Source organism: Zeus faber, assembly GCF_960531495.2.
Source record: "Zeus faber genome assembly, chromosome: 8".
Taxonomy (NCBI): domain Eukaryota; kingdom Metazoa; phylum Chordata; class Actinopteri; order Zeiformes; family Zeidae; genus Zeus; species Zeus faber.
The window spans coordinates 30,655,895-30,675,864 of record NC_137195.1 but is presented as its reverse complement, the minus strand read 5'-3'; the positions used below and the strand labels follow the sequence as shown (position 1 = coordinate 30,675,864).

The 19,970-nt window shown below is 43.8% G+C and overlaps 1 protein-coding gene across 4 annotated transcripts in view; it reads right to left on the bottom strand.

The window, feature by feature from the left end:
• The window catches only part of LOC307234270 (activity-dependent neuroprotective protein 2a-like), a 66,833-nt gene that overhangs the window by 15,237 nt on the left and 31,626 nt on the right, over positions 1-19,970 (bottom strand). For all 4 annotated transcript variants that reach the window (XM_080005906.1, XM_080005909.1, XM_080005907.1 and 1 more), the window contains exons 9-12: positions 19,106-19,189; positions 16,597-16,713; positions 15,587-15,820; positions 8,517-8,849 (exon numbers count right to left, since the gene is read on the bottom strand). In XM_080005906.1, coding sequence (XP_079862032.1) covers positions 8,517-8,849; positions 15,587-15,820; positions 16,597-16,713; positions 19,106-19,189 — 768 coding nt within the window. The remainder of the gene's footprint in view (positions 1-8,516; positions 8,850-15,586; positions 15,821-16,596; positions 16,714-19,105; positions 19,190-19,970) is intronic.

Genomic DNA, 19,970 nt, shown 5'->3' with positions numbered 1-19,970 from the left:
CGAACATGACTGGATTAATACCCTCAGGGGCCCCGGGGAACTGAAGCTCATACCCCCCACCCCCACACTGAACTCCCTGCTGTCCCCTGCGCGATCTGCAGTGGGTCACCATTCCCTGTGGCTCCAAACAAAACCAATATATATTTTTTTATTGTAGATGTATTTATTGTAATTTTATGAAGCAAACAAACAAAAAAACACTGTGCGAGTCTCACCAGGGGGCAGTGAGTTTTGGCTATAACAATCAGTTAGGTGGCTTTCTTTTTCATTTTTCGGGGCCGCCCTCCCCAGATTGGCCCTCTGGGGGGGGGGGGGGGGGGTAACAGGTTTGTCTGAGTGCGATCTGCACTGCCGCGTTGTTCCTCCAATATCTGAACTGAACTGAACCAAGCCAAAGGAAGAAAGAAAGCAAGTAAGCCCATTCCAGAATGACCTGGAAACATGTTTTACATGATTTGTTTCTTCTTTTTGAGGATTTTTCTCTCTTTTTTAGGAGAGAAAAGCACTGAAAGTCAGTGGCCAACACTTGCCCAGCCAGAAGGTACACCTGGCGCCACAACCAAGTGTTGAGGTGCTTGGCCTTAGCACTTGAGAACAAAAGAACTACAACCAATGCCATCATCCCCAAAGCCCAGACTACCTTCCTTCTATATTTTTAGTGGTAATTTTTGGTAGGTTTATCATAACAGTGAGAGACAGAATATCAAAAAGAAAATCCAGAAAATCACATTAAATAAAATATATAAATTATTTTGCATTTCATTGAGTGAGCGAGAGGACTAATCGGTGGGAGCCAGAATTCTTCATGGTGGGTAGGGGATCAAATACTTATTTCACTCAATGAAATGCAATATATTTTTTAATGTGATTTTCTGGATTTTCTTTTTGATATTCTGTCACTTATTCACTTTTATAATAAACCTACCAAAAATTACCACTAAAATTATAGACTGTTCATTTCTTTGTCAGTGGGCAAACTTACAAAATCACTGAGGGATCAAATAATTATTTCCCACACTGTAAGTCAGAGACTCACCTTCCCACCAGAAATCGCAGTGACCAACCTGCGCCTAGATCTGGTGCTATGGTCAAACTCCTGCCGCCGTGTCATCATCATTGATCTGACGATCCCTTGGGAAGAGGCCATCGATGAGGCATATGAAAGAAAAAAGCTGCATTATGCCAACTCGGCAGCTGAAGCAGTGGAGTGGGGATGGAACGTGAAGGTGCATCCAGTGGAGGTGGGTGGCGGGGGCTTTGTAGCCAGGTCCATCACAAGGCTCCTAAAGGAAGTAGGCATCAGAGGGCAGGCCCAGTGGAAGGCAGTCAAAGAACTTGCCACTGTCGCTGAAAGGCGCAGTCACTGGCTGTAGCTGAAATGAAAGGAGACAGCGTGGGCTGCCAAGGGACCACTTAGACACCATGCGGCACACACCCCGGACTGATCAGCCTGTGGTGGGCCTGCTTCAGCTGAGGGTGTCTTGTGATAAAAGGCTGAAACACCTGATGAATCTGGGGTCCACAACTGAAGATGTGTCGTATAGGTGGAAACATCTCTAAGTGGTCACTGCCAAACTCCAGCCCACCCAAGAGGACTTCCCCAACCCCACTCAAGGTTGTTGTGCTGAATCATTGTAACATCTAGTCCTAGTAAGCATTCTAAATTACTAGTTAAAAACTAAAACTAGTTAAAGAGCGACAAAGATTTCTTCCACAATACAATATCGATACAGTAGTGCCAAGTATCGATACTATAACTATTAATACGTTTATTTCTAAGGGCCGTTCAGACGGACCAGGTAACGAGCAACAGCATCTCCGCACGTCTCCAGCAGGCTGGACCGTTTTCCGAGCGCCGAAACGTTGATAAAACCCTGTTAGAAGGACAATACAGATAATATTATCACATAAAGAAATATAACTGGCACCAGCACTTGATCTGGAAAGTGAAACTTAAATAACACACACACACACGCACGCACACACAGTATCTAAGTAACAGTGTGACATTCTCATTTGGTTCCATACTGCGCTTCCATGATATGATGATCGTACTACGTACTCAATATCACGATTTTTTGGATATCAAGGTATTAGGTTTTATGTCTGTCCGTCTGGATACAAATATATACACATTTAGAATGTTTTGGAGAGGTCGATTAAAGATTCCTTTCAGTGTCCCTTTTGTTTGCACTTAATGGACCATCGTTGTGTAATCCTAAGAGGTCACACTGAGCCCAAACATATGCAAACACAACCCCACTGACGAAAAATTGAGTGAATGGCTCAAGCAGCCCTCTTTCACTGAGGTGAACCCCCCCCCAATGGAGGATGGGAATTCAATTAATTAAAAGATAGCACAGTGGTACCTTGACTTACGACCGTAATTCGTTCTATAAGCACAAACACAGTAAATATGAAAAAAATATCGATAAGCCACGAACTACGTGCACACAAGATGTAGGTCGCCCGCTGACTGACTGCTGACTGGCCGCCAACACGCCAACTGCAAATTTCCATGGTCGTATCTTGGAGCAGTTGGTCGCAAGTCGAGTTTGCATGTTCTCCCCATGTTCACATGGGGTTTCCTCACCTCACGTCAGTAAGGACCCCCACCAAAAACATGCACCCATCATCGTCTGACCAGCGATGGACACTTATCACCTGGTCCCCGGGCGCGTCCACGTATGCTGCCCACTGCTCCTGGCTGTGCCCCCGGAGGAAGGACAAGCCAGGATGGGTCAAAAGCAGAGGAGCCATTTCACCGGCCACCATCAAGCATGTGCATGTGTGTGTGTGTGCAAGCATGTGTTGCGGAGTGTCGTGTGACAATTAAAGACTGTTTCTTCTTCTTTCTTCTTTCCCCCCTCTGGGCAGGTCAGATCACAACCTGATTCACCTCAAACCCTGCTATGTGCCTCTGGTGAAGAGGAAGCTTACGACCACAAGGACTGTGAGGAGGTGGTCGGAGGAGGCTTATGAGGCACTGCAGGACTGCTTTGAAGTGACTGACTGGCCTGCACTCTGTGAGCCCCACGGGAAGGACATTGATGGGCTCACGGAGTGCATCACGGACTATATCAACTTCTGTGTGGACTGCGATGTCCCAACTCGGACTGTCACCTGTTACGCCAACAATAAACCATGGATCACGAAGGACATTAAGGCCATCCTGAACAAAAAGAAGAGGGCGTTCAGAGATGGCAACCGTGATGAGGTGAGGAGAGTGCAGGCGGTACTCAAACTTACAATCAAGGAGGCAAAAGACAGTTATAGGAGGAAGCTGGAGAAAAAATTCCAGCAAAACAACATGAGGGATGTGTGGAGTGACATGAGAACCATCACTGGGTTCCAGAAGACGGGTGGCATGGGGTTGGAGGGCCGTGCGGACCGGGCCAATGAACTGAACCTATTTTTCAATAGGTTTGATACTGCGGCCCATCCCCCACAAGTCTCTGATGCTGGCTGCTCAACAACAACTGCCACTTTATCTCCCCCTACTCCTCCTCCTTACAGACCCCTTGTTTGCTCCTCACCGCCTCAATTCACACCCACCTACTCCACCCCTCCCCCCTGCTCTACATCATGTCCTCCACAACCTGAGGACCCCACCCCTCCCCCAACTGTCACCTCTCCAGTGTCCTTCACGCCTGACCTGGTGAGAAGACAGCTGACGAGACTCCACTCCGGCAAAGCTGCAGGCCCCGACGGTGTATTTCCCAGGGTGCTTAAAGCCTGTGCCCCCCAGCTGTGTGGAGTACTCAGTCAAGTCTTCAGCCTGAGCCTGCACCTCCAGAGGGTCCCTGTGCTGTGGAAGACGTCCTGCCTCGTTCCTGTGCCGAAGACGCCGCATCCCAGTGGCCCTCAGGACTACATACCGGTGGCTCTGACATCCCACATCATGAAGACCTTCGAGAGGCTCGTCCTGGAGCAGCTAAGGCCTATGGTCAGGCCTTTCACTGCAGTTCGCCTACCAGCCCCGCCTAGGAGTTGAGGACAGCATCATCTACCTGCTGAACAGAGTCTACACTCATCTGGACAAGCCGGCGAGCACTGTGAGAGTCATGTTCTTTGATTTCTCCAGTGCTTTCAACACCATCCGTCCAGCTCTTCTGGGTGAGAAGATGGCTGCGATGCTGGTGGAGGCCCCCATCGTGTCCTGGATTGTTGATTACCTGACGGGCAGACCACAGTATGTACGCCTACAGAACTGTGTGTTTGACAGAGCACTCAGGAACACTGGGGACCCACAGGGGACTGTCCTCTCTCCATTCCTCTTCACCCTCTTCACCTCAGACTTCAACTATTGCACTGAGTCCTGCCACCTTCAGAAGTTTTCTGATGACTCAGCAATAGTTGGTTGTATTAAAAAGGGTGATGAGAGTGAATAAAGGACTGTTGTGGGCAACTTTGTCACTTGGAGTGAGCTGAACCATCTGCAGCTCAATGTGACTAAGACAAAGGAGCTCATAGTGGATCTGAGGAGGGCAAAAACACCCGTGACCCCTGTTTCCATCCAGGAGGTCCCTGTGGACACTGTGGAGGAGTACAAGTACCTGGGGGTGGACTGGACCAGAAACACCGAGCCAGTCTACAAAAAGGGCCAAAGCCGACTCTATTTCCTACGGAGGCTGAGGTCCTTTAACATCTGCCGGACGATGCTGAGGATGTTCTATGAGTCTGTTGTGGCCAGTACAATCTTCTTCGCTGTCACCTGCTAGGGCAGTGGGCTGAGGGTCGCAGACAACAACAGACTAAACAAACTAATCAGGAGGGCCGGTGATGTCGTAGGAGAGGAGCTGGACACCCTGACGACTGTGGCAGAGAGGAGGATGCTGTCCAGGCTTCAGTCCATCTTGGACAATGTCTTACACCCTCTCTACGACACACTGGCCCAGCAGAGGAGCACCTTCAGCAGAAGACTCCGCTTACCCAGATGCACCACAGAGCGCCACAGGAAATCATTCCTGCCTGTGGTCATCAATCTCAACAACGCCTCCCTCAGAAAGTCAGACACCCCCTCTCTGTAACCTGACCTCAAAACACGGACTTCCACTTCTGCACCTTCTTCTTTTTGCACATTTTAACTGCACATTTTACACTTCACCATGTGTATATAGATATGTTTATGTATATATTTATATATAAATATGTTTCTTAATAATTATTATATGTTGTATGTAAATATGTTTTATGTAGATTTGGAGCTGTAACAAAAGTAATTTCCCCCTCGGATTATTAAAGTATTTCTGATTCTGATTATGAAGTAGGACAAGTCCCTATAACAACACCTAGCGAGGCTATTCCAGCTACTCTCCCGGTGTGAGAAACCTTGATCATAACCAGAGAAAGTAAAATAAAAAACACCTACGAGTAAGTCGGTGCCTGCTCACCGTAACCATTTTGTTCTACCACAGAAAGATTATTTTGCAGCATATGGTAGGAGTCTATATGTATGTTCTAGCTCCTGAGCATCCCTCTAAACACATATTTGTAAAAACCTGCCAGTAGACTACTTACATTAGGGATCCACAATGTAAATAATGAACAATTCCAAACAGTGTCCCAGAAAATAAGTGGTCAACCAGGCTCGTCAAAACCGACATGAGAAAAAAAAAAGACAGAAAACAAAACAGTGTTTTCTCTTTCTCTGTCTTCCAAGAGAACAAGGATCCCATGTTGAAGAGTAAAGTTAAGTCAGGGCAAATACAAAGTCCTCGGGCGATGAAAAAAATGAAGACAGTAAAATCAGGATAATTAGCTTGTTTGTCTTGCAGCACGTCCGGGTGATATTTCTTCAAGTTGTTTTCAGCAGCTTGCGGCGTTGTAAAAGTGCGCCTTACTCTCTCTAAATCCATAGTAAAGGTGGTCGGATGCAGCAATCTGAAATTAATGTCCTTTTCTTTGAGTTTCCTTTTCAGTGGAGCAAAGGCTTTCCTCTTTTTGTACAGGGCTGTAGACATGTCTCTGAAAATCACGATAGTCAAATTGCCATATTGAAGTGAGCATTCATTCCGGGCTGCATTGATGATCTTGATGGTGTCGGAGTATCGGAGGAGCCGAATCACAATGGCACGGGGCCTGGCGCTGTCTGCTGGGCGCTGCTACAGCGACATGTGTGCCCGTTCAACTTCGAAAGTTTCACCTTCTAAATCGAGTATCTTAGGTAGCCATTCCTGTATGAATGCCACTGTATTCTTCCCCTCCACTCCTTCCAGCCAACTAAGCCAACGAGCCTCAGATTTGGTCTACGGGCTCTATTCTCTTAGTTGTCCAGTTGTTCTTTCAGCTCTCTCATTTCACACTCTGCAGTTTTTTTGTAGTCGTCAAACTCCTGCTGCAAGGCGGTTAAGGAGTCCTCAAACTCACGCTGTTTCCCCTCGATGCACTTCACTCGGCGACCAATTGCCTCGTTGTCCCTGATGACTTTCTCAATCGGTTCAGACAGTTTACATAAACGTCCCTCAATCATGGTCTCAATCCTCTGTATTCCTTTCTCCATGTCAGATATGAACCATTGTGGAGGTTTCTCAGTGGATTCGCCGCCATTGTGGCTAGTGTTAGGATTTGAAGGGGGTACTTGCCTACTTTTCTCTTCCTTTGTTGTATTACTTTCATTCTTTTTCAGCGGCATAATCACGTTTTCAGTATTACCACTTATTGAGGCAAGGGTGGCATAAAATTTTTTCAGTTAAGAATTGGTAAAAGGCTAATTTTAGTGAGCTATTGAGCGGAGGTTGGCACCACACGTCTGTTCTCTATGCCTCCATAACCGAAAGTCTAAAATGTTTATTTTTTTTTTATTTTTACAAAAACAAGTATTTTATTTTACTGAATTTCCTTATTGAACGAAACAAAAAAGGCACCGTGCGTAACGGAGACACTGAACATCACTCCCTTACACATCCCCTCCCCGGGCCTAACAACCTTTCTTGGGGAAACCCTATATGACCACACTGTACCTGCAAAACAAATTAGCAAAACGCTAACCACATGTTTTCAGGTGATTAACCATGTGTGGCAGATTCGCCACCACACGCCACCCAAGTGGCGTGTTCAGGGACCTCCGGCACAGAGACACAGACGACGGGGGGTTGCTAGCACCAGTTTATTGCAGAGATGAGGCTAGGTGGAATTAGTCAGGAGCAGATGGAACATTCATGACACAGGGCTCCCATCCTGACTGAGTGTGTGGACGGGGTTTTTAAACCTGATGCACGTTAGCCCAACCAACGAGCATCAGGTGTGGCTGCTCAAGCCATCCCATCCACCACACCATGCTCTAACCTTTATATGGACAAAAGTATTGTTGTCTGGGATCATCACAGAGCCAGTAACAAACAAGTCACCAATTCTGACAGCAGCCATCAGTATGTGACGGTCACACATTTAAGTGGCCATAAATTACGGTTGAACACCGGAATAGATGGTGGAAGGAACAGTCCAGCAGAAGTCACCCAGTGCGGTCCCAGTCTGCACCCCTTCCTCGGAGAGCAGCGCAAACGGAGCGATGCATGGACAAAGCTTATTCACTTGTGCGCACAAAGAGGATGTATGTAGACATAGCACACAAATAAATAAATATGCCTATGAAATACACCCTGAAATAAATAAACGAGGCAATAAATATATAAATGAGTAAATACACACACGGGCGGAGGTGCGCCCGGCACAATAACCCTAACTACCAATTCTACTCCCCATCCACGTGCTTCATGCAGAATGACGTCAACGGACCTTCCCGGGTGTTAAAGACACGTCTAGTGGCATTTTTAAGAAGTAAAAGAATAACTTTTAAGAATAAAAGACCTGTCTACATAGAAACTGGACTTGTTTTTAGTTTTTCGTCATTGAAACCCAACACCACGGTTCGGATCAGACTTGCCATTTTTCCGAATGTATTTTTTTCTTCCCGATAACAATTTTTTTTTAAAATATTAATCAATAATATACAACAAAATAATATATTTACATATGACCCCATGCAGGAAAAGGTTCCCGAACATCGTTGGGAAAGACTGCTTATGTGAAAGGGGCTTGGATACCAGTCGTTTCTGAACTGCTTGGTTTGTGCAAACTACAGCTAGTGGTTGTTTTTCTGTTGGGAGAAAAAAAAAATCTCAGCGCCCCTCTCAAAGGTGCTGCACAGCAGAATTAAAGGCGCAACAACCACAACTCCTGAATCAAGAAAAATCTGTAGTAACTTTTAAAACGTGACTAGTTCCTCCTATGGATTAAATGTTAAAAACAGATGGCCAAAGGACCTGCCTGTCACATACTGATATAGTGCCCCCATTGGTCATGTGTTGAATTGCACCTTACGGACACATAGGGTTAATATCTGAGGACGTGCACAACCGACCCTCCAAAGGAACGCAGGATACGCGGGGCGTAGCCAACTTGCCTTCGCATATGTGTAGTTAGAAGAAAGTATTTTAGGGCCTTTACACTTCTATTTTGAATGTGGGAAATTCTAAATGCTTTTTATCACAATCCACAACATCTGTGTCACCCACCTTCTTGTCATTGAACTCAGGGACAATGGCCAGATGCAGCTCCCTGCAGCCCATTGTGTCCCTGGGAACTATGCACTGCATCTTGAACGTTTGCACCACCAGTCTTCCATCCTGGGTGGTGGTCAGCTGGTGCTCTCGCTCAACCCACTCCCTGTGCTTGACTTCGGCCAGGCTGTGCTCCTGCTCGCTGTGAAGCAGTAATGGCTTGAGGGAGTAGAAGACTTGCAAGCAGAAAATACACTGCAGCCCGTGGAGCAGGTGGGGGAGAACCGCTTGGTCATAGACTAGGCTCTTACAGCGGGCACAGCGCACCTTCCCAGCTGGAGTCATCACCTGGGGACGGAAAGCAAAAACATTTAGAAATGACTGAAAAGGTTGATTTAGACCAGCAGTAGATTTTGCATACTTATCAAACTTCTGTAATTCTATCCATCATTAAGTGCTGTGCAGACACTAAACAGTGCCTTTGAAGAACTGTAGTCTGTCATTTTGCCCTCTTCATTCCAGCTTTGTCTGCTGGTTTTCTCCAAATCTCCAATACAGAGCAGGAAAATTGAGAGGGCTTCAACATACAAGTACCTGGGTTTCTGGTTCGATGAGTATCTGACTTTTAAGCCCCCCACAAATAGTCTTGTAAAAAAAAAAGCTGACATTAAAACTGGGTGTTTATTTTTGCACTCTTGTTTTTTGTTGTTTTTCCCTTTATTGTAAGAAAATGACTTGTTACAGCTACTTTTATGCCTGTTTTAGATTATGGTGAGATTTTGTGCGTGTCTGCTCCTAAGGGCAAACACATACACATACATATACACCAGCCACAATATTAAAACCACCTACCTAATATTGTGTAGTTCCCCTTTGTGCCACCAAAACAGTTCTGACCTGTTGAGGCATGGACTCTACAAGACATCTGAAGGCGTCCTGTGGGATCTGGACGTTAGCAGCAGATCCTTTAAGTCCTGTAGGTTGTGAGGTGGGGCCCCCATAGACGGGCCTTTGTCCAGCACATCTCACAGATGCTCGATCAGATTGAGATCCAGGGAATTTGGAGGCCAAGTCAACACCATAAGCTCTTTGTAATGTTCCTCAAACCATTTCTGAACAAATTTTGCAGTGTGGCAGGGTGGATTATCCGGCTGAAAGAGGCCACCTGCATTCAAGGAATACTGTTTCCATGAAGGGGTGTCCTTGGTCAGCAACAATGTTTAGGTAGGTGGTACGTGTCAAAGTAACATCCACATGAATGCCAAGACCCAAAGTTCCCCAGCAGAACATTGCCCAGAGCATCACACTGCCTCCATTGGCTTGCCTTCTTCCCATAGCGCATCCTGATGCCTTTTCTTCTCCGGGTGCGTCGTGGGTCGTCCGTCAAGCCTCACTGACAAACCCTTTCAATAATACCTTTTCCTGGCATTGTGTAGCCACAATGCCAGGACGAGCCACTTCACCTGCCTTCGAACGAGTGCCGGAAGCTGCCGGCAACCCACCAACCGACGACACACCAAGCCCAGAAGACCTCGGCCGAACCGCCATCGGTGCATCTCACTGCTCTGGACCAGATAGCACATGGGGATCCGCAAGACTATCCAGTACTAAGAGACGAGACTGCCCCATAGCAGCAGAACCATGGTAACCCAGGGAAAACTGATCCAATAAGCCCGGACTCCGGCAAGGCTCTGGCGAAGTGATTGCGGTGTACACAGCCGGACTTGTCTGCACAGCCGGACTTGTCTGCATCAATCCTCTTCTCCTCAGAGATTCACAGCAAGTTGTATGAACCTTGATGAGATCACAGGATCTGCTAACTCCTATCTGCATTCCCAAACAATGGCAATGCCAATTGGAACGCTCTCTAGTAAGGGATGTGGACCTTCACCCAGGGGACCGAATGAAGAAAGGCGTCAGAGGAGCCAAGTGGCTCAGTTCATTATCGCAAGCTGAGATTGGACCAACTTCCCCCTCTCTTTCCTTTTCTCTCTTCATGCGGAACCTGCATTCTTTTGTTGGATCCATGTCCCCATAGAGAACCCCTGGTCTTCTAGACCGGGCCATAAAATGCAACACTCAGAATGGCTTTAATGTACAATTTCTCCTTTAGATCTTCTCCTAAGATTAAGTATGAAATTATCAATTTGTCAGTAATTTAAGTAACATTATTTCTGAAGATGTTTCTATGAAGAATGATCCAACTCCCTTCACTGTATAATGTAAATTGGCCAAGTTAATACTGTTTAAATGTATTAATGTTCATGTTGCCAGGTTGCCATCTAGTGGCCAATGGGGGAAACTGTGACAACCACCAAGATTACAGTTTCCCATAGTGTGATACACTGCTCAAAAAAAAAAAAGGAACACATAATCATTACAATGTAACTCCAAGTCAATCACACTTCTGGGATATCAACCTGTCCAGTTAGGAAGCAACACTGATTGTGAATCCATTTAACCTGCTGTTAGGCAAATGGAACAGATGGGCAAGACAACCCCTATAAAGGAATGGTTCTGCAGGTGGTGGCCACAGACCATTTCCCTGTCCTCATCTTTTCTGGCTGATTTTTGGTCACTTTTGCATTTTGCCAGTGCCCTCACCATTAGAGGTAGCATGAGGCGGTGTCTGCAACCCACAGAAGTTGCTCAGGTAGTGCAGCTCATCCAGGATGGCACATCAATGCGCACAGTAGCAAGAAGGTTTGCTGTGTCTCCCAGCACAGTGTCAAGAGCATGGAGGAGATACCAGGAGACAGGCCAGTACACCAGGATATGTGGAGGGGGCCGTTGGAGGACTACAACGATTTCTTTATTTTTATTATTCAGTTTAGAGTGACTTAACGGTGCCTTTGTGTGCTTTCAAATACAACCCCTGCAATTCAATCTACAGTTAATGCCTTCCCCCTCACCAGACCAGCCCTCCTCCCCTTCCCTGGGGTGTGTTTGTATTTAACTTGATTTAATTTCCTCTTTCTACCTCAATCTTTTTACCATATTATCCAATTATGTTACTATAAATAGACATTAATTGTTTGATTACGAAATAGTTAGGTATTTATCCGATATTCCGTGTTAGAATTACTTAACGGAGAGCACACAGCCCTGAAAGAGTAAGGACCTCTATCGCCACCCGTGCGGCCATAAACTGATTTCAAATTTTCCCATTTTTATGACAAAATTGGTTGGTTGGTTTATGACAAAATTGCTCAACTAAACTATAAATATTAACCCTCTTCCAAGCTCACTTTGTGATTTTGGTGTGGTCTGATATTCATCTACATATAATCAACTTAACACACTCTTACTCCAAAGTGATTGATATATCTATTTGAAAGACAATCACAGCTATATTGATATGCCATCAATAGTTTGGTCAGTATCATTAAGCAGCTTTTAGATAGATCTAAAACACACACGATAAAGAGTATGTTTTTGTATATTTTGTTGTCGCCAGAAATGTGGTCATAGCACACACAAGAATATATTGTGACATGTCGCTGCTGGTTGCGGCTGCCTGCACAGGCGCTCCTCATTGATTTTGCAGATTTTAGTATTTTTATCCATTTTATATTACTATGTCCGCCAAAAACTCATCAGCAGTATAATACATTTCACCGCATATGTGACCCACCACAGCAAAACCCGCATTGCGCGCATTTCTAAAATCGCCAGGAGCAACCAAATAAGTTGAAAAAACCTTTCGAGAAGGAAAATTAGATTTTTCCAGATTCGTGTTCCTGTGTGTCTATTGCCTTAAGGTTACATGGGGAAACACAGTTCACTTACTGAGAAGCTGAATAGCGCTGAACAACGGCGATCGATCGTTTCCTTTAAAGCGACCATCCAGGTGAAGATCATTCATCCATATTCCATGTGATGTGAGGTCACAATGTGAAACCGTTTTGATAGAGTTCAACCTTTAAATCATATTACTTTTACACACACACAGACATTAATTGTGTAGGGGGTGTATACCAATGTATACCAACGAAGAAGACAAGCTAACGTCACTTCCATAAACAAGACAAGGATGCGGTTTCACTTGTCTGTGAAAACTTTCATCGCCATGTTGTTATGGATTACGAGAAGCGGGTGGAGGAAGATCAAAATCATAACGTGGACCCTAAGTGGACCAGTGTGATAGATCCAAATCAGTGTAAGCAACGGGTACTGGACTTCATTTTCCACAATAATTGTCAGTTCTCCGACAGTGACGCTATATCTGATACCAACGTTATCCCGGACTTGGAGAACACTTCAAACAACAGATTTCTACCTGAATGTGACGATGAAGCAGAATATTTTCAAGTACCACTGGAGGAGACCGGCGATACGCCTGTTGTTGTTACAATGGAAGAAGTTGATGATGTGATGAAGTCTGTTGAGGTTGGTGATTATGAACAAGTAGCAATGGACAAGATTCTCAAGTTTACCTGCAAATGCAGCCAGGGGCGAGAAGAAAATGAAAAGAGGCTGCCCCAAAAAGGCTCTGAGTGTAGCTGGGGTAGGGTTGGTGTTAGCCACCATAATAACTCCAAGAACTTTGAAGATATTTGGCATACGCACATTTATATATTAAATGATACCGAGCCGGATATACTTACTCATTATTGATAGACTCTGCATTTTGTTGTGTTGTCCACACTTTTAAACTCCTAAATAATCCACTTATATCAAACATGGATATTCTTACTGTTAAATAAAAGCTTTTTTTTAAAACAAAAGATGTTGTGTCGCTGATGCTGTTCAACATTCCCTCAAAACACAAGAACAATGCAGAGATTTCCCCATTCAGCAGGGTGTCAAGTCCTCATTCAGCAGGGTACCAAGTGGCCATGTTCTGGGAGCTGGCTGAATGAAGCCAAGTGTTGGGGAAAACTTTGAAGGTGATTATCTCAGATTTGTTAATACAAAAGTTGGTCATCAAGGTCTTGGGTATATAATGAAGTCAAAATAGTTGGTCAAATCTGATGTCTAAATAGGTAAAAACAAGGTTTTATCACAGCTGTTCACAACTTTATTTCAGTTGACCCCCTGGTGGGGGCGATTAAAGGTGTCAATCTGCAGCAGGCTGGGCCATCTCTCTGTCAGACTGTGAGATAGAGGAATGAGGCTATAGGTGAGTGGGAGTGGGGAGAGTGAGCAATGCAAGAAATGTAAGAATTCTTTTTCGTTTCGAAAGATTTATTGAGAACGTCACACAAACTATATACAAAAACTCCAAAAAATGTTTTTTGGTGATAGGTGAGAAGAGGGGGATGGTAGCTCAGGAGGTAGAGCAGGAGGTAGAGCTGGTGGTCTAGTGATCCAAAGGTTGCTGGTTCGATCCCAGGCTCCTCCTGCTAGCATGCTGTAGTGTCCTTGAGCAAGACACTTAACCCCTAATTGCTCCTGATGGCTGCGTCCGTCGGTGTTTGAACAATTGTAAGTCGCTTTGGATAAAAGCGTCTGCTAAATGACTAAATGTAATGTAATGTAAAAGAGCAACTCTAGAACCAACAATCACTTTCAAGTCAAATGAAAATTTGAATTCATGCAAAAAAAACCAAAAACAATTATAATAAATAATATATATTTAAATAATTATTTATAAACCCTTATCGGTCCCACAACGGGGAAATTTGCAATTTCTCTGCATTTACCCATCCTAGTATCTTATGTATCTAGGAGCAGTGGGCTGCCATGTAGAGGCGCCGGGGGAGCAGTTAGGGGGTTAGGTGTCTTGCTCAAGGGCGCACACACACACGCACGCAGAGAGAGAGAGGAGTAGGAGCATGTGGTCTGGGCCTGCTAACTGGTGTAGGTGCGTGATGATTTTCTGTGGCAGCTTGTAGAGGTGCTCTCATACTGTAAAAACGAATAAATAAAAAAAGTCTATCATCAGACATCTCTAGAGTCTACATACATCACACCTGGCAGGGGAATGCCACATATTACAGACAGCTCACCAGCTTATGGACTGTACACACACACACACACACACACACACATACACATACACACACACACACACACACACACACACACACACACACACACACACACACACACACACACACACACACACACACACACACACACACCTAGCTACCACCGGTCACCGGTAACGCCAGTAAACGTTACAGCTAACTTGACAAGTGTTATCGTCGCAGCAAACAAGATTCCATGCAACGGTCTCTAGCTAGCTTAGCTAGCTACTCATCCACCTAGCACTCTGGCTAGCTAACGTTGCCGTTAATGAATGGGTGTACAAGACGCAGAAATCATTTCAACATTCACTTGTGCTAGTAAAAATGTTACTTACTCATCGTCAGTTATTAGGTCCTCAGCTGGGTCAATTTGCAATTCAAAATGCTGTCTCTTTCCTCTGAATCTTCCTCAGTATCACAACATGATGATTTATCTAATCCGTCCACACGTCACACCGGTGCTTGACGACCGCCGCCGTGTCACAGCGGGGCACACGTCATTATGCAAAGCAGCATCAGGTCTGAATGGAAGGATGTGGATCCGGGAGCCACGAATCCATTGACATGATAAATAGGTGTTGGTTTGGAAAGACAGACCGAGAGAACCAATGCAAGGTCTAACTTAATGCCAAGTTTAACGAAATTTAATAAACATCATATTATTCTAAAAAGGAAAGTCGCGATTCTAAGATTTCTGGCAATTTTTTTGCTGCGTGTGAATGATAAAATCAGGCAGAGGCAGAGAGAGATTTACAAACCAAAGTCAATTTTTTACCTGCGATGGCGCCAGCACGACTATCGACCTGAGAGGGTTAATTATAGGTCCTCATAAGGCTACAATGTACTCAGTCTACTCCTTTCTTGGCCATGTCTCTCCTTTAAAGATTTTCAATCTCAGCAAGACTAACTTGGTAAAATAAAGGTAAAATAAATAAATAAAATAAATAAATAAAAATGTAAAGCCTGTGACTGAACATAAATAGAAGGCTACCGACATCAAATTAATGTGCAATATATCAATAGCATAAAACATTTACCTGGGAAAATTTGAATGGGAAATTTTCTCTAGACTTTATATTCTCCACGTTGAAACAATACAATTCACAAACTTACTAGGTACAGGCTTTTGGCTATCAGGCTCCTTGCACTTCCTTTCTGCGACGCTGAAGCTGCCGTGGTTTTCGGCAATATCGTGGTGTTCTGGCCCATGGCTGACTGTGCCGTCTGGGTTTGTTGAGGCACAGTGACCAACACCGGTGGTTTGCGGAGAGCTGCTGAGGAAACGCCAGGCTGAACAGGAACAGCCAACTGTAAGGTGGCCAGAGTGTATGTCGGCACACCGTTAACCTGGAAAGAAAACAAACGGCACTTCCGTTTCATTCTGGTTCATAGTTGTCTGGTGCAGCTATTATCAATATTTTGACGACATGTTTTATAAATAAAGCCCTGGGGAGGGGGGGGCTTCTACCTTGTAATGAGCACCAAAATTAAGCAAAAGAAAAATTGGCTCAAGTAAAAGCTTTGGTATGGCCAGAAATGGTTCATCTGAGCGGTCTCCACCTTATAGTTATGATACTATTGACTATATATTTTTATAAGAAATAATTAGCAGTGTATTTAAAGATGGTACACACACGCACACGCACACACACACACACACACACACACACACACACACACACACACACACGTGATTGGTCAGAAGTACGGATGCGTGAATATATAACCATCTTTACCAGACTCCACAAGTGTGCAGCAGAATATCCAAAGCATAATATTGGCTACGGTAGGTTTCAAAACAGTCCATAAAAACCTGAAAAACCGATTAATGTAGTTCCCAACATCTAAAAGGCAAGACTTAAAATGAGATTAAATTTAAGATATATATATATATATATATATATATATATATATATATATATATATATATATATATATATATATATATATATATTTTTTTTTTTTAAGGCTTAAATGTCTGTCTGCCCCATTTGAGGTTTCACAATAGTAAAGGGATCAGCAAGGCCACACTATAAACAGTTATAAACAATGAGAACCAACATTTAATACAGGGTTGAAAAAACGGTGAGCCTATCCTTTAATAGGGTAACTTATGTCCCTACCTTGTTTCCAGTGGGTACCAGCCTTACAGCTGAATGGGAAGACATAAGCGGCCCTCTGGGTGCTTGGGACTGCAGTGGCAGGGCCTGGGTCAACATCACAGGCTGGCTAGAACTGACCTGGGAACAAAGAGTAATGCAAGTGATGCACTTAGAATCTGCAAAAATAACCCAAAAAGAAAACAAAAAAAAAACCCCTACAAAAAGTACTTATTGTAAAACAGATGTAAAATATGTGACGTGTTTTAAAACGAGACAACTGAAATGTAAAATAGGCCCTTTAGTTGCTGTATTTTTTATCTAAAACACTCTCTGCAAGTACTTGCATGTGGTCATAAATCTTAAGTTCACATAACTTATTAACGCTTATTGATTAGCTTAGCTATTCGTGAGGAAGGTCAACTAATAGCCACATCATTCTAACCCAACAAATTTTAATTTTGTCAAACATTCAACTCTAAGCTGTGATTACGGAAGGAGAAGGTAAGAGCAGAGAGAATGTATACGCCATTCCAGCCAGGAGAGGTTATCAGTTAGTGTAGTTCCAATTTCGAACCTGGGATGCAATGAATTATCGGTCAGTAAAAAAATAACCAAAGAAAAATCTCTGCAGCACCATTTGAACCTATAATATGAGTTGCGTTAGGGATAGATGGTTGACCCAAGAGCAAAACAGAGGTTAGACTCACTCTTCCTCCAACAACCAGAGGCTGGTTTGTCCTGTTGGAATTGCTCATATATATATATATATATATATATATATATATATATATATATATATATATATATATATATATATATATATATATACACACACACACACACACACACACACACACACACACACACACACACACACACACACACATAGAGATTCACTACTCACAAAAAGTTCGGGATATTTGGCTTTTGGGTGAAATTTATGGAAAATGTAAAAAGTTTACGCTACAGACGCTACACTGATATTATATCATGAAAGTAGGGCATTTAAGTAGAAGCATGCAATGGTGATTTCCTCATCTCAAACAATTGATTGAAACAAAAGCCAACAACAGTGGTGGGTATACCACAACAAAAAATGTCAATGTCTCCATAACTTGTCATGTGCCTTCGAGCATCAATTACAGCTTGACAACCACGTCACGCTGTTCACAAGTCGACTTATTGTCTGCTGAGGCATGGCCCCCCACTCTTCTTGAAGGGCGGCCCTCAGGTCATTGAGGTTCTGGGGTACAGAGTGACGAGCCTCTACACTGCGACTCAGCTGATCCCATAGGTTTTCTATGGGATTCAGGTCTGGAGAAAGTGCAGGCCACTCCATTTGAGGTGCCACAGTCTCCAGCAGCCGTTCCCTAATGATGCCACCTCGATGAGCTTGAGCATTGTCGTCCATGAAGATGAAATTAGGCCTGTGTTGTTCATGCAGGAGCACAATGACTGGATTAATGATGTTATTCAGGTAGTATGGGCTTGTCACTGTACCATTCACAAAGTGTAGGGCAGTTCTGTATTGACTAGACACACCTGCCCACACTGTAACACCACCACCACCAAAGGCTTGTCTGGTGACAACAGTGGCTGATGCATAGCGCTCTCCTTGACGTCTCCAACATCGTTGGCGGCCATCATTTCTGCTCAACGTGAATCGACTTTCATCAGAGAACAGCACTGAGGCCCACCGGTTCCTTGTCCAGCCTAAATGCCCCTGGCCCATACAAGACGATGATGCCTGTGCCTGGTGGTGTGGTCAGGTAGCCTTGCAGGTCGTCTAGCACGCAGACCACGCTGATGTCAAAGGGTTTTGAATGGTCTGACCTGACACTTGGGTGCCTCTCACCTCCCTTAAATGTGCCTGGAGTTGAGTGGCATTCATCATCCGGTTCCGCAGGGCACTGTTCACAATGAAGCGCTCATCAGTGTGGGATGTGGCCAAAGGACGTCCACTTCTATGCCTTTCTGTGACTCTTCCAGTCTCTCTGTATCTCTGTTGCAACCTGCTGATGACACTCTGTGACACTCTAAGCTCAGTGGCCACTTCCCTCTGAGAACATCCTGTTTGAAGCCTCACAATGGCGAGGTACTGTTGATCAATTGTTAGGTGTCGTCTTAGTCTCATGATGTCAAAATGTGAACAGCATGATGAAGGGGATTGTTTAAATACCAATTGTAATTGAACCAGGAAATGTATTGGTCGATTCATGGAGCCGTTCAGCTACTTGTGAGACAACAGCAAGTTGTGCAAAAAGTACTGAAACATTGAACAGTTGGACATGAGCATTCAAAAGTTTAGAGAAGGTCAAATTAAGTTCACCTGTTAAGGTTATAGTGCATTTTAGATTCATCCTGAAATTTCACCCAAAAGCCGAATATCCCTTACTTTTTGTGAGTAGTGTGTATATATATATCTATATATATATATATAGATATATATATATATATTAAAGTAATCATTTAAATGCTTAATTGCTTTACATATTTTAAATAACAAAATTGATGAATATAAAAATATCACCTTTCCGTTTACCATCAGGGTCTGATTTGGGGCTCTATTATGCCCCTGGGCAAGGATGACCGGCACAGGCCTGCTTTGGTTCACCTATCAGCAGAAATATTGGTTCAGTATTTATTACCGGCTCAGCATTTATTTGATATAGGCTAGCTCTATGAATATCAATATTTTCTGAACACTGTGCAGTAAAATACCTAAACATCTGATAACACAATAATGACTGAGAAATGTACTTTATTGTAAGAGGCTTTGGACAAAAGCATCTGCTACATGACGTAATGTAATGTAATGTAATAAGACCACCTCCAATTAAAGAATCATTATTTAAACATTTTTACTAAATCATTTAACGTCACAGAGTTGGGATGCAAAGCAGGATACGTTTAACCCTCCAATACTTCTAACGTTTACTTATGTTTTTCAAATGTATCTGTTTATTAATATTAGTATTTTATATTAACAGTAAACTTGATATCAGTTTGCTTCATTTGAAACATGTGCTTCAGTCTGGTTATATCATCTGACTAGTAGTAATGATGATCAAGCCTTAAAACGGGTGTTTCTAGTTCCAAAGAAGACCATTCTTTAAGGTCACAAACAATGCTGTACGCTTAACGGCCATTAATGAAATCGATTTTGGATGGAACCTAATCTGTTTTAGTTAATCGACGTAATGCAGAATTCTCCAATTCATGCTTATGGACAATGTGTGTGCAACCTTGAAATTCTGTAAAAGCCATTCAACTGGTCAGCTAATCTGTGCATTGACATCTCTCAATTTAAATTCCATCTTCCTAGGGCGCCGGCCTGCCTGGTAGGTCTCTACTCATCTTAAGCATCATCTACTTGGTCATTTTTGAAAAAATAA